Source organism: Aphelocoma coerulescens, chromosome 18 (genome assembly GCF_041296385.1).
Source record: "Aphelocoma coerulescens isolate FSJ_1873_10779 chromosome 18, UR_Acoe_1.0, whole genome shotgun sequence".
In the NCBI taxonomy this organism is placed as follows: Eukaryota; Metazoa; Chordata; class Aves; order Passeriformes; family Corvidae; genus Aphelocoma; species Aphelocoma coerulescens.
This window is the reverse complement of record NC_091031.1, coordinates 9535723-9550949: the sequence shown is the minus strand read 5'-3', so window position 1 is coordinate 9550949 and position 15227 is coordinate 9535723. Positions and strand designations below refer to the sequence as shown.

At 39.9% G+C, this 15227-nt stretch overlaps 1 protein-coding gene across 1 annotated transcript in view; it reads right to left on the bottom strand.

Moving 5' to 3' along the window:
* The window catches only part of TBCD (tubulin folding cofactor D), a 115207-nt gene that overhangs the window by 26829 nt on the left and 73151 nt on the right, over window positions 1–15227 (bottom strand). The window contains exons 24-29 of the mRNA XM_069032803.1: window positions 9727–9758; window positions 7609–7671; window positions 7106–7182; window positions 4837–4918; window positions 1083–1201; window positions 587–678 (exon numbers count right to left, since the gene is read on the bottom strand). Coding sequence (XP_068888904.1) covers window positions 587–678; window positions 1083–1201; window positions 4837–4918; window positions 7106–7182; window positions 7609–7671; window positions 9727–9758 — 465 coding nt within the window. The remainder of the gene's footprint in view (window positions 1–586; window positions 679–1082; window positions 1202–4836; window positions 4919–7105; window positions 7183–7608; window positions 7672–9726; window positions 9759–15227) is intronic.

Here is a 15227-nt window from a genome sequence, read left to right as displayed (position 1 = left end):
AACATGCTTCAGTATCTGTCGGTCTCTGAACTCTCCTTAAAATAAAGTCAGGAAGAAGAGCAAAGGGCCAACACAATGTGCATTGAACCTGATATTAAACTTCTTTACCTTGAAAACACAGGGTTTTTTGCACTGTAACAGTTTAAGAGCATAAAATATACATGTACACTATTAACTCTAACTGCAGTTATTCAATATAGAAAACATTCCTTTAAATATAAAGCACAATTTCTTTAAACCAATTCAATCTTCTTAAGATTGTGGAAAAAAACATATATTCTTCCTCATCAGTAAAGCTCATTAAATTGCAGCTCACAAGAAAGGCAAACATTAAAACATACTCTAGGTAATCAGTTAACTGATAAAAAACTGAGAGCACCATCAGAGCTGTACTCCACAGTCAGGTGTGTGATAATCCTCTGAATCAAAAATAAATTGAGGAATGGAGGTGCAGACACTTGAAAGCTGTGTGTGTTTGTGTGACAGTGTAACTGATTTCAGGACTCCCAGCAGAAAGCAGAATGAACAGGAGAAAGCTTCTACAGAGAGATTTAAAATTAGACAAAACCAGAGATGAGAAACGTACTTTGCAATTGCTATTAAGGCATCTCTTCGGGATTCAGCAAAGCTCACATCTTCAGGGGAGATTACTGTAACTGTTTTTAGACCTTCCAATACCTGAAAAAATACAAAGATTCAAAAACATAAATCCAAAGCATTTTTTTCTATATTAAATTTTGACATCACATTAAAATGAGTTCAATCCTGAATGAAAGAAGCAAGCAGGCAGCAGAGTTTGGATTCTCAGCAGGAGTGGCCAGCACACCTCCCTCTTCCTTTGGAGCACTGTCCCATAGCAAAGGGGTAACTCAACCTCTGGCTTTTCCATTAACACTGCTAAAGCAGGACTAAACATTAATCATCAGAAACTATGGCAAGCTCAACTCATGATGATTTTCTGTACATTAGCATTCAAACCCCTTTGACAAAGACCTTTAATTATGATCATTATTATTTATTTGATTACTGTCACAGGTTTCACTCAAAACCCTCTTCTCATTACAATGATCCTATTTTCTCACCTGTTGGAGCTTGCCCTTCAGCAGAAATCTTGGAAGGGCCCCAAGAGCTCGTGAAAAGCCACAACGAATCATTTCCTCTGCGTTTTGTAGTTCTGAAACGTACTGTGTCACCAGCTCATCTAGAAAAAAACATAGTTGCAGAGTGAAAAGCAACCACCACATCATTATAATTTCATATTTGGCTAAGGAAAAAAAATAAGGGAAAGATCCCCTAAACAAAGGAGCTGGAAAATTTTGTAATTTGTTTAACTAAAATGAAGAATACCTTAATTTCTACAGGAAAAGGATAAAAATTTTAAGGTGTTCAATTTTACATGAATGAAATAATATTTTCTGTCTAAAAATCTGAGTTTGTATTTAGACTAATCCTACTGTTTCAGAGAGAGAAGACAAAGTTCTCAATTTTAAAGAGATATAATGCTTTAGAAATCCAAATAGTAAGTGTAAGCACAAATTTCTGGGTAAGCACAGGGGAGGAAGTTCTTTTATATTTATAGGTGGTCACCATTTTCTATCATTGGAAAAGTATTCTGTGTTAGGAAGGAGATCCCCAAAAGGTTTGTGAAGGTCAGTTCTTTTAACAGTTTTCCCTCAGAAAACTCCTGATGGGAGTCTTGTTTCAGCACATACACACAGATCACACCTCAACAGTGAGATAATTTCAGATCATTTTTCATAGACAAAAATGAAGTTGGGTGTTTTGGAGGAGAAGGCTCAAGAAGTGCTCCCTTGGTTCTCTGTGCTGGCACAGGACACAACAGAGACAGTGGCTCTACAAACAGTAACAGAAGGCACAAGGATAAACTCAGCTGGGCATGGAAAAAGGAACCTCACACCAAACTTGTAAAGCAATACCAAGGAGAAAATAATGGTGTATGAAAAAATAAAAAGAGAAAAAGGCAGGAGCAGGTACACACTTCTGCTGCAGTCTTTATCTCAGACTTATAGACAATACTTCCTTTACCTGATTTTTCACATTAAACTCTTCTGTAAGATGCAGAGAAAAACAAGGTACTCCAAAAAAGCTTCTCCAAGACAGCTGCAATAAACACAGCTCTGATTCAGAAAGGAGCAAGGTGGTCTCACAGATCGCTTTACTGGAGAGACACTTTTTAATCCTCAGAGAAAAAGAATTGGAGATCCTGGGATGATTACATAATTGTGCCACTGCTTACTGTAATCTAAGGTTTAAATGATTGAGCAATATTTGCTAGAGGAAGAAAGAAGAGTTGCCATAAGAAACTCCCCATTCATCATCATTCATGAGTGTTTCTTTTAAAGCCCAATGCAATGGACAGGCCCCAACTCGTCCCTCACATCAGGGGCCCAGCTCCCTGGCCAGAGATGAGCAATACCTTCAGATAAGCACATCTATTATTCAAAACTTTCCAAACCACCGGGGTGTTAAGAGTCCTGAGGCCATAGGAAGACGCAGCGTTTGCTGCGACAGCAAGAAGATCTTACACGGTGGGGCTGTGACAGTCTCCACTTTGATTGATGTAAATTTAAGATTGACATTTTAGCCAAATGACACAGCAATGAGCAAACAAGCAGCTCTTTGCTTATAACCACTTAGTAATTATGGTGGAAAAGTGTAATGCAAATGTTAATATTCTTCTAAGAGGCTTCAGCTTCATAAACCAACAGGGCCTATGAAGTGTCTACAATATTAATTCCAAACAACCCGTCCTGAAAGAATATTAAAGGAGAAAGTCAGCAAAACCAAAGCAGAACACATTAAGACAGGGAAAAAAAAAAAACCCAAAACCAAAGAGATGGTCAAAGCAGAGGCAAAAAGAAAAAAAAACCCAGTGATTCAATAAAACTGTAGCCTTATAAAGACAGATTCCAAATGTCAAATTGCTAAAGCACCTTTGATTGGTGTTTTCATTTTAATCACCAAGCCACACTGAAACGCTGGTTAAATTTTACCAAAAGCTTTTTTCTCTTCCTAATCCCCTCGAGATCATGTCCAGACCTGCTTTAACTGACTTATCTAAGGCACCTGCACTGTGCTGAATGTCTTCTGCACTGCAGCTTCCACACATACCCACATCCCTCACACACTGTGGATTTCAATCCCACAACAGACAGGCATGAAATTTGTAAGTTTTATTGGTACCGAGAGAAAATACACCTTTTTTTCTTTTTCAAGATGCTTGCATGTGTAATGGCACTTCTGTTATCACGTGTGGAAAAGGGTCCAGTGCAGTCAAGGCCAAACAAAAGGGTACTCAAGAAGGAGCTGACCAGAGATTTTTCTAGAACAGAAAAATTCTCAACCCACAATTCTATTTCAGAAAAATCCGAGGAAAAATTTTGTCTGTATCTACAAATTTGACTTAACTGTGTCCCTGGACCATCATGGCCACATTGCCATGGTCCCTTCAAGCACAAGCCAGATGAAGAGTTAACCTAAAATCCAGGAAAAAACAATTAGGCTTCAGAGGGATCTAAATGAGTACAGCAACAACAGCTGCAGGCATCTACTGCCTGTACTTTGGGCAGATCCCTTCTCCTTCCTGACTTGGGCATCTGCCTGAGTTTCCCAGTCCACTTTTACAGAACCATGAAACTTCATCCTTACATAAAGTTTGACCTATCAACTTTTCAACTCATTTTTAGCTTGTTTGCTTTGAGTCAGCATTGCCTCCTCCCACCCCACACATTCTGGTTTTACACATGACCCTTTCCTGAGGTTATGAGGATTTTATCTGCCTTGGTACCATGTCACACCTTCTCATGCTGCCCACAAAGAATTTGACAGGCAGGGCCAAACTCCAGGAAGGAAAAGGCAATTTTGGGGTTTGGGTTTGTTTGGGGTTTTTTTGACAAAAACATGGAGATTTAGCATTATATAAAGTATTTTAAAATCAAGATAGGCTGCTTTTATAGTTCAGCCCTAATGTCTTTGGGGCATGGACCTCATGCAACTACATATGTGATCGATATCAAGTTCATTTTGGGAACAACTGTAATAAACAATAAACAAATAAATAATAAGGTATTCTGTTACCTGATTTAGTAATGGCAAAAAACAGGAAAAGAAATCAAGATTTTATTAAGTATATGTAAATTCACTGCCCTATTTAGAAAAGCAAGAATATAAATGTTGTTATTCTTAAAATATTTATCTGTACAATCCAGCAATCTGTCTCTGATGGACATGATACAATCTGATACTTGAAACAAAGACAGGTACAAGAAAAGCAGTATAAAAAAAGATGCTGATTCATATGCCCCTAAGAGAAGTTTAAGCCTCCTCCTGTACTGCTGATCCAAATACAAACACGTGAGCTTTCACATGCACATTTAAAACAACTCTGGGTGTCCTTTTCTATCCTTTCCTTATCCCTTAGCAATTCTCCTGTAAATCAAGCCAAGATCTCTGGCAGAGTTTATCAAAATAGGATGTGAAAAAGACTCGTTTTGTTAAAATTTAGGATTTTAGAAACAATCTTTGTTTCTTTGTTTTACAGTATGGAATAGAAACGCAACATACATTTGCCTAGTATTCATTATGGTGGTACCTTCTATTCACCTCCAGTCTAAAGGCAGCAAAACCCCAGACACATTTCCTACACTTCCAGCTGTCATTTTTCAGACAACTTTCAGCTGTCAGTTATTTTGTCCTGAAGAATTTTAAATTCCCTTAAAACTACTGAAGTCCCTCCCCATTCTCTGCAATACCTCCAAAGTGCAAGTTTGGTCCAGCCCAGTATTCTGTGCCTCTATTTTAAACATGAATCATTACCCTGCAGAGCTGGATCAGCTTCTCCCCTCTCGTTGATGTAAAATTCATTGCACAGTGCAGCCAGTGCAGACACTGCAGACTCCTGCAACAAAGGCACAGAGATACATTCACTCAACTCATATGTTTTTAGAATTTTTAAGGAAAAAGAAAGTGGATTAAAAAAAAAAAAAACCAAAAAAACTTTCAGATACTGGCATTTACTTTCTTATTACTTCTTCCCAATACTGGCTTAGTAAGGAAACTTATGTAAGGAAAAAACCAGATTTTAATCTTATTCCTTCAATATGAGCAGTAAGCTGAATTAGCATTTAAGACAATAACAGTAATATATAAAATGCATTTTCAGTTCAAATGAAAGACCTCCAGGATGACAGAGCATTACAAAATACACAAGTCATTGTTTCATCTTCCATGTACTGATGCCAGATTGACAAGAAACAAACCCTCTCTCCCCAGGAAGTGACAGAAAGGAAACACAGAAAAGAACATGGACTGAAGGTTATAAACAAAAAAGCCCCAACACCCAGGATCAAAGGCCTGGTGTCCTGATTTTAATGGGTTTAGAAAAGGATCAAAGGTTGTGTATTATACCTGAGCCTCCTCACTTTTAGAGTGGGTTCAGTTACTGATACAGAACACAAAACAACTCAGCTGCTATTTCAAAAAGCACATAATAGGTTTTCTCATAAAATTTATGGCTGAATTATACTTTTCAGCTAATAATACAATGTTACCCGAGATTATAATAAATTTGAAAGCACACAAAAGCTCTGCATTGTTCACTTCATGTGAATAGCAGCAATACTTATTAACACTCATGTTCTCCGGGTACAAGAAATCTTAAATGTAACACAGAAATCCTGCCCAGCTGATTCATTCTGCCCTCAAAGACACCTCAGACCAGTTCTCTATGCAAAACCAAGGACTTGAAAGAAAACCAGCACTCACCTAAACAATATTTTAACTACCACAGGCATTACAGTAGCAAAATATGCAGAATTATCTAACTGCTGTAGGTCAGGGACCCTTAAAGGCCATCTTATCCAACCTCTGCCATGGGCAAGGATGCCTGGGACCAGGTTGCTCACATCCTTCACTTTCTAAATTTAATGTTTTTCACCTTAAATATAAGAAGCTACACTGGAAGAGAATACTGTTTGTCTGGGGAAAAAAAAGATTACTTTTCAACACCTTAAGCATTAAAATTATTTCTCTCTAAAACAGAAGCAGAAATAAGTGAGAATTGATATTTATTAATCATGCTTTGCTTGGCTTTAACTAATGTTTATCAAACAAGCCAAAATTCTCTACAACCTATAATTAATTCTTCTAAGCTTTTGGTTTAGAAGTTCCAGTTGTAAGACATACCGACACTTTGAATAAATTGCTAATCCCAAAAGAATATCCTAAGAATTCAAATTTCATCTTTTAATTTCCTTCAGTGATTTGGATGCACTCCAGTCTCCTCTGTCTCCCAAGGACAATTTAAAAAGATGAGCTGCGAGATACTTGGAATGGCTTTTTATCTTATTATTAAAACCTAACACGATGAGCAGAGTATGTTAAATTCAGATTGTCTGTAAGCTCTAACAGGGCAGACAAATGGGCTTTATAATTCAGCAGAGCCTTTAAGAGCATGGGATCAAACTGCCATGGGATTTCTTGGGAATATTAAGGCAAATAACTGGCAGTGTTAAGATAAATAAAACTGCATGAGACATACCCATCAATGGATTTAATATTCAGAATCAGAGCAGTTTGAGAGCACAGTAAAAGGATTTGCAGCAGAGTTTAATGGAAAATTTAAGCTTGCTGTCCCAAATAACTCTGGTAACTCCCATCAGTGTTGGCAGAGTTACCAAACGCCCTCAGCACCTGTGGACATCATCCACGGTGTTTTTAATTCTCACAGAAGTTCTCTGAAACCACACATTTTACAGGTACACCAAAACAGAAGCAAAACATCCTCTAAATGTAACCACAGAGCCACTGGGGAGTAGCTTCCAGCACCATCAGCAACTCCCCACCCTGTGCAGATGTACAGACAAGAACAACCTTTGGGATAACTGGTCAAGTACTCATCAAAAAGGTCCACTGGAATCTTGAGGAATTCAAAACACACTTTTTAAAATACCCTTTCTCACATATCTAAGAAACAGGTATTCAAGAACCAATAAGAACCCATGGAAAATAATCCACCAAAGGAAAGCAAAAGTATTTCTGATTCTGTATTTAACGTGACCACATGAAGGAAGAGGAATTATTGTACCTTTATATGCTGTCGTGCAGCACTGGAAACAAGAGTGAGATGCCTTAGACTGTCATTTATTAACCACTGCCAACCACCTGGAATAGCAAGGAACATGAACAGCTTTAACTTTTCTTACTTTCTGAACTTCAACATTCTCCTTTTCATTTTTCCACAGACCAGCAATTATACAGATCGACCCATGTCCTTGGTTTTCCAAACTAAACAAGGCTGTGACTCTCAGTACAGCTACTCCAGATTGGATTGCCATGCCCACAGTGAACACCCCATGCCTGGTGATGCTGAATACTGCACAAAATTCTATTTATTGTCAACAGCTAAAAAACAAATATTCAATTTGCATCAGCATCTGCTGCAGTATTTGTGCATCTTTTTCGTATTTCTTAATGTGCTAGGCCACCCAACCCCATTAATTTTGCTTCTTTGAAAAACACAATTTGTTAATGCTTTAGTTTAATAAATAGTTTCTACAATCATGGAAGGTTATTTAAAACAGGACATACCAATTATTGGATCTCCTCTAAATGGCATTTTTGACAGCGACAACTTTTCAATTAAAGTGCAGACTGTAAGAAAATAAGTTTGATAACAGGATAAATACCCCCCCAAGAAAGAGAAATTGTAGCAGTTTTGAAGACACAACCCCAGGAAGTTACATTAGCATTCATTTTAAACTGAAGAATATTTGCAAATAGATGTTCAAAATAAGGGGAATTAAAAACTCAAAGAATATTACACTTGTACCAAAATCACTATGATGCAGTAACTGCCCTCTGACATGAGTTATCCCCATCATTCATGTAAATCCTTTGTTTGGTGGGATGTTTTCCCCCTCTGCCATTCAAGGTGTGCACGTACACATCAGCCACCTTTCTTTTTACTATACAGCCTGGAAATGGCAGTGTAGCATCAGTGATAGTAAACCAACTGAGGCAAGGATAATAATGCAGCCACTAAAAACTATTTAAATATATTTGACAGGTTTTCCTACTTCTTATTCACGTTGTTTTTGAACCTCCAAGGAGTGGCATTTGTTCACTGCACAGAGCCTGGAGCTATGAAACTGGATGCAATTTTATTTCCTTTGATACTTGGCATATGTGAGGACATCCTTTTAATAAAAAAGTCCTTCTTATTTTAAATCTATGAACTTATTTGAGTTCTATGCTTACAAACCCACTTTGAGAACTGCATTTTTTCTTACATGTTTTGAGGCTTTTTTGGGGGAGTGGAGATTAACACAGTAAACACTGCAAATTTTCTGTCCAACAGATTGACTGTATTGCTCAAATGAAAACTCAGCACTTGGGGAACACCATTACCTTTCACCTCCTGGGGTTCAGTTCAAATAAACCAGACTGGTACAGCTCCATCTCCCAGCCTGGCTGCTTTAGAGTTGGTGGAGAGGAGGGAGAGGACAGAAAAAGGTGCTGCATTAAAGCAAGGCCACCACTTTGTTTTCCTCTCCTCCCACAACTTGATTTTTGACTCTTCCTCTGGGCTCTCTTCACAGCTCATCATCTTCATTTATCCTCAACTTACTGGGCTCCAAATCTACTCTTGAACTCACTCCTCACTATGGCAATGTCACACAAACCCCTCTCAATAAATAGTGTGTGTCAGCTTCTCTGTGCTAATAGTTATTCACAGACAAGGTTAAGTGCAATGTGACTAAACCCAAGTCTCTTGGCGTTCCTCCTTAGTTCTCTGTGCTTCTTTGTGCTCTGTTGTGGTTGAGACCATCATCTTCATTAGACATGCAGGCAATTTGTGGAACATTTTTCAATTCTTCTCTTATTCCACCTACACAGTTGTATCATGCCAAAATACTGCCATTTGTACTTCTCCAAAACCATGACATATTCAGCTGCTTAAAAGCTAAAGCATATTACAAAAAAACTGTTCTTGCAGCCTGTATTTTCATGTCATACAGCTGTAACCTCACTGAAATCCCCTTGCTCTTCCACCTCAGTACTGAAGCTCCTTTACCCACAAGGTCTGGATGGCTTCACATCTTCCAAGCTGGAATCTGCTCTGTAGCACTTCCTTCATTCAACTCACAAGCAGGAAACCAAGTTGGTATCATTTCCTCATCCACCCAGCCTACTCTTTCCTGCAACACCCCTCCTTCCTTTTCACAGTGGTTCTGTATATAACAATCTTCAAAATCCATCTTTTCTGTGATGCCACGCTTTCCACAGACTGTTGTTTAGATGGTCTTTATGCTTCACTTCTGCACACACACATGTGATGACAAAATCATTATTTCCACGATGGCTTCTGCCTAAAAGTGCAGATCCTTTCTCTTCTGAAGAGGAATCTGAGTAAATCACTGAAGGAAGACAGTTCAACCCTGAAAAAACTTCACTGTGTGCAACAACAGAAGGCCACAGACCCCACAACCATCTCCAGCTCTTACAGAGTTATTCCAAGGGTATTGGCACCCCATGCCCTGGTGCACCCATCTTCTGATTGGCCTCCAAAGTTTGTATTTTTTAAATTACTGTGAAGACTTTACTTATACATTCAACACAACATATGCAAAACCAGCTGGAAACATGTAAAGAGCCAAATTCCTCAGGGCACCTCTCCTGCTGTGCCACCCCAGCTGTGGTACTCACCAGCCGGTCTCATCAGCTCTCCACCTAAACCCCTGCAAAGCAGAAACAGACTTCAGAGAACAACCCATCACAGGCAACCTGAGTGGATTATTGCCTAGAGTGAGGCAAAAACCCCTCAAAACCATTTCAGAATGAAAGCAGAGCACAAAATACCTGCAGTTTTGTATTGGATCAAGTCTGCTTCTTTTTAAAATCAACTTTTCTTGCATCAGCGGGATTAATACAAACCTCTCCTGAATATAAAGCTTTCTTCTTGCAAAAATGCACTCCCAGTCTTACTAGTCTTTAATGTGAAAAATAAAAAGACTGTCAAGTTCATTCTGCTTTTCTTTTCACTTGCTTCAGAAACATTCCAAGCCTGTGAGACTGGCCAAAGGACTTTCCAGTCATACAGTCTTCTACCAGCTTCTGATTTCCACAAGTGAAAAGCAACTACATGCAATTTTTAAATAAAATCATCATCTCTGTAAAACTAAATAGAAACTTCCCTTCCCAGTTCCCATTTTCACATATGTTAACTGGTTTCCTCTCCTGGTGAGACTTATCACCCTTCTCCTTTCCTGCTCAAGACCCCTCCCAGGTGATTTTGTGTTCATCACCACAAGAAACACATCAGAAAAGGGAGAGAAACAAATAGCTCAAACTACTTCAAACCCTCGTGAGGCAAAGGTGTGTTCCTAAAGGATGGTTTCACCAGCTCAGACCTCAGCCCACTTCCTCTGCCTGAACGTGAGCCTGACCAGTGACAGCACCGGGAGAAGAAAGTCTGAACTGGGCAGAAAGTGGGGAGAGGAAAAAGCATCCTGGAAATGGCAGGGCCTGTTTCCATTCTTTGGCTTCTCCTGGCTCTGTCAGAGACTTCTCCTCACCCCAACTGAGCACTGTCTGCTGCTTGTATGGATATCCATCCCCAAGGCAATGCCTGAGGTGTTCCACTCAGTGTCACCCTCTGTGGCTTAATTGTTCCATTTTGTGAACCTTTGACCTCCCCTTCCTTTGGATATTTCCTCCCTTGACTCCTTATTGTCTCCCTTCACTTCTGCTGGAATATTTCCTCCCTGAGGTGTGCCAAACCCTTAATCACCTGTTTGCATGTCCATGCTCTGGCAGAAACTCCCAGCAAGGGGAGAAACAACAAAGACTTTTTTGTTTATTTGCTTGTTGTTTTTTGTTTATTTTAAACATTTTCTTCCCTCCTCTCTCCCCACAATAAAATTAGTAGCTGTGCTCAGAAGGCAAGCTTAGCAATCCTAACAACTCTTAAAACTTTGTTCTCCAATTTATCCCTTTGTATGAGCTTCAAAAGCCTGAACGTTTTAAACACGTTTTTCCATTCCACACAAGGAGGTCCCTTCTGTAATATGCTCTGGGTTTCTGACTGCTCAACAATTTCACTGGTGTTTCAGGCAATGCACAGATGCCAACTCCACAATATTCTCATTTACCATAGATCAGCACTTCCTGTAATTGAGAAACTTTTGCTTTCGACAATCAATATCTATTAGGCCTAATTTAATAATCCCCAGCTCAGTTTATCATTGTAGGAAGCAAGCACAGATTCTACATCCTCATGCTGATAAGGTCTGTGTGCTGTCTACCCCACCTTCCTGCCAATCTGTCTGCTCTTTAGCTTCTAAAAAATTTAAATTAGAAAACAAAAAAAGTGATGCAAGGAGTCGAGACAGCGGCAAAAACAGGCGACTGATGTGGCAAGCCTTGCTTCCTCTTCCACACTTCTTTTCCCCTTTATTTTGCCTTCACCCATTCCTTGCCTTTTGTCTGTTGCCTTACTGCAAATGAGTATAAAATAATCATCTTGCAAATGTGTTTGCTGTGCAGCAGAGTCTGCTGATGCAGGGATTCAGATATGGACTATTCTGTTCCAACTACAAAGCAAGAACTGAGTCACAAAGGCTGCTCTTCTCCATTTCCTTGCACTGCCAAGAAGGAAGTCAGGCCACTTCAAGCTATGCTGATGTTAATAATTTGAGTGCTATCCCTTCCTCTGGCGTTTCACCAACTCCATTTAATTCCAGAGTTTAGAGCCTCTCTGAGGATTGTTGTCCCCATGCAAGAATGCAGAAAGGTGACAGGGATTTGCATAGCAGCATTTCCACACAGCACAAACTCCAATCAAATCCCTCTTGGGCAGCACCACGACCTGTGTGTGCTCCTCTGCAAAGCTTCCCGAGTTGGTTCTTGCCCAGACTCACTGTATGTCCACCAATAGCACTAATTTTTTTTTCCCCCTTTCCACAGCTCATGCATATTTCACTTTTAAGAACCAAGAATTCTATCATAACCCAAGATCTTTCCTCAGTCAGTGCTTAGTTTGTCAAACACGATGAGCATCTTTCTATTAACTTTATCTCACTCCACAGTATTTCACTAAATTAAAAAGATACGGATCTACCTAATTCAGAGATTCTGAATTTTGCTGTACAGTCAGTATTCTTTTCTTTTTTATTCCAAAGACACATCTACAAGTTGCATCACATTATTAGATGTACCTGTTTCAAGCTCTAATTATTAATTCAATTTGCAAATTGACTGATGCAGTGCCCAGGTTCCACAAGCTCCTAAGCATTCCTTCCTCTGTGCAGTTCCACAGCAATGCTTCTCTCCTAGAAACATCCTGGGATGAGTCACAATTTATGTGTGGAAAATAAAATATATAATCCCTTGCAGAACTGACGAATTAACATTACTGACCTGAGAATGACAGTGTCTATTTTATAATTACGTTGGCTTGAATCAGAACCAGTGACAGTGCTGTTCTCAGGGCATAAAGAAGTTCAAAGTACTTTTGTGGATTTATTTTTTTAAATTATTTAAAGCCTGCTTTCTGTCAGAAAGCCAGAATTCCTCTTTAGGATAATAAAAATAACAGTAACTGAAGCTGTTCAGAATTGAAAAGGATCTAAGTTTTCACCGGCATCCAAACCTGAAGCTGAAAGTACTGGAATAGCTGAAGAGATTCAGGCAAATACTGGATTTTTTGGGAAGCTGAGAACACACATTTCACCTACATATGAACAGCAACCAAGAATTTTCCTTGGGAACTCTTTGTCCCAAATAGAACTGAGGTATCTTAAAAGGTCCAAGTTGCATATTCCCTGGGTTTTGGAGGTACAGAATGGCTTTATCAGAGGGTACACAGAGGGGAAAAAGAAACCCCTGAGCACAGTTGAACAGATTAACAAAGCTGTCATGGCCAACCCTTCAAGGTACACAGAATAAACCATATTAACAGGAGAAACACCAAGTTTTAGACTACTGGAAATTCATACGCCACGCTGTATTCCAACCCCAGAATGCTACAGGTGCAATCCTGGCTCTATGGAAGTTTTCCCAGTGACTTCAGCTTGTAGAGAAGAATTTCACCTCCTAACTCTTCAGAGGACAGCACAGCACGACCTCACAGAGCCAGCCAGGCACTGGATGCATGAAACATTTGAACTCGGAAGAACTGTTAAGACGAGCTTCGTTGCAAGGCTGGAATTATTCGCTGATTAAGCTCATATGTCTAAAAAACTCTTTCAGGCAGATGAATGCCAAGAAACACATTTGCCCTGAAACCATCAAGATTAGTTACAACCTTAAAGGTCTTTGAAATGAGACAAGTTTCTCTTTTGCCCAGCACCTGTCAACACCTGCGGGCTCCCTTACTCTGCTGGAAAAGCCGAAACTCAGAAGGTGCCAGTTCAACTGACACTGGCTGCTCCTCCGAGCTCCTAAATCTGCTGGGCTGCCACAGCTGACGTGCTCCACACCCAGCCAGTCTCTCCAGAGGCTGCAGGGATGAGCTCAGAGCAAGGCTGGGTGTGCAGCACGTCGCAGGCACCGCAGTGCCCGGCGTGGGAGTCGCTGACGAACATCCCGACACATCCAGCTCGGATGGAACCCTCAAGGGCCAATAAACACAACTTCTGCTGAAATCCAAAGTGCACTGCAACCACCTGCAGGAAGCCCAGCACTTCCATATCCGTTCCTGATCTTGTCACCAACTCTGGGCATTCAGACTTGTGGTATCAGACTCACAACTGGCTACAAGGAAGGTAAAAAAAATTGTGAACATCTGTTCAGCTGAACAGTCGCTCAAGAACCTCATACCAGATGAGGCAGTTTTGGAGAATCTTAACACAGTTACTATTAAAATACTGTTTTCTTGAAGACTTTTCGTATTATTGAATTGTAGAATTATTTAGGTTGGAAAAGACCTTTAAGATCATTGAGTCCAACCACTGACCCAGCACTGTCGAGCCCAACTTAATTATTAACGTGTTAAAACCTTTTCAACCAAACCCTTTTTAACGCATCTTTTAAATCCCTCCAGGGCTGGTGACTGCACCACTGCCCTGGGTAACCTGTGCAAGGGCTTCACAAACCTTTGAGTGAAGTATTTTTTTCCAACATCCAATTTAAACCTTCCCTGGTGCAAGCTAAGGCCATTTCCTCTTTCCTATCACTTGTTAATTGGGAGAGGGAGTATTGAGAAGGAGTCCAAGGTCTCAGATGCACGACACAAACAGATCTGCTAAAAAAACCCCAGATACTAACCATGCTGGTGCAGTGGGAGCAGAATGGAAATCAGGCTGACTACTGACTGTGTTTAAACCAGCAGAGTGACTTCCTAACCCAGGTAACACAGCTGAAGGCAACAAATGCCCCAAGTTTCCATCTCAGGCTTTTATACAGAAAAGTGCCATTGAAAACAATTAAAATATGGCACAATTTTGGTAACTTTATAACCTGTACAGCCCAAAACAGGCACAGGAGGCAGATGCTCTACAGGGCATGGTTTGCATGTGCCTTGCTGTAACCCCCACACAGAAACCCAGAAACTCCTGCACAACCCACAGGTGGAAGTGCACATGCAAATGCTCAAAGCAACCAGCTCCTCCAGACAAACCAGTGCATCAGATGTGTCAGGATCAAGGCTAATGGCAGGAAGTACACACTGATGTGCCTGGACTTGCAGGCTCCTTTTTCACTGTACTACGGTAAACCAAGAAAGGACTTCTACAGGAGGACAGAAAAATACTTACATGTTTAAAAAAAAAAGGTAATACGGTAGAAGATGGGATTTTCTACAATTAGCATAAATAAATTTGAATGTTTCAAGTCTATTTGAAATGGAGACTGACTGCAGTATAACTCAAAACAGGACTGTGTCCTGTGTAAAGGATAATTTATGGCCATTTTTTCAAAATCAGGTTAAAGATGGTCCAAGAACTGCTAAACAAAGTAAGAATGTTGAGCAGCTCTATCAATGTCTCCATTACAGCACTTTGGCTTTCTCTTGTTTGACATGAGGCCCTTATAGATTCAACAGAATCAGACAATCAAGAAACTCATGACCCTATTTCCAGCTTAAAATTATTATAAACTGCAACTTTAGAAAAAAAATTAAAAAAAAAAAAAATCCAGCATTTTTACACTTTACTTCCTTTTCCCTTTCTCACGGGCCAAAAAATTCCTTGAAACAGCTTGATCAAAGC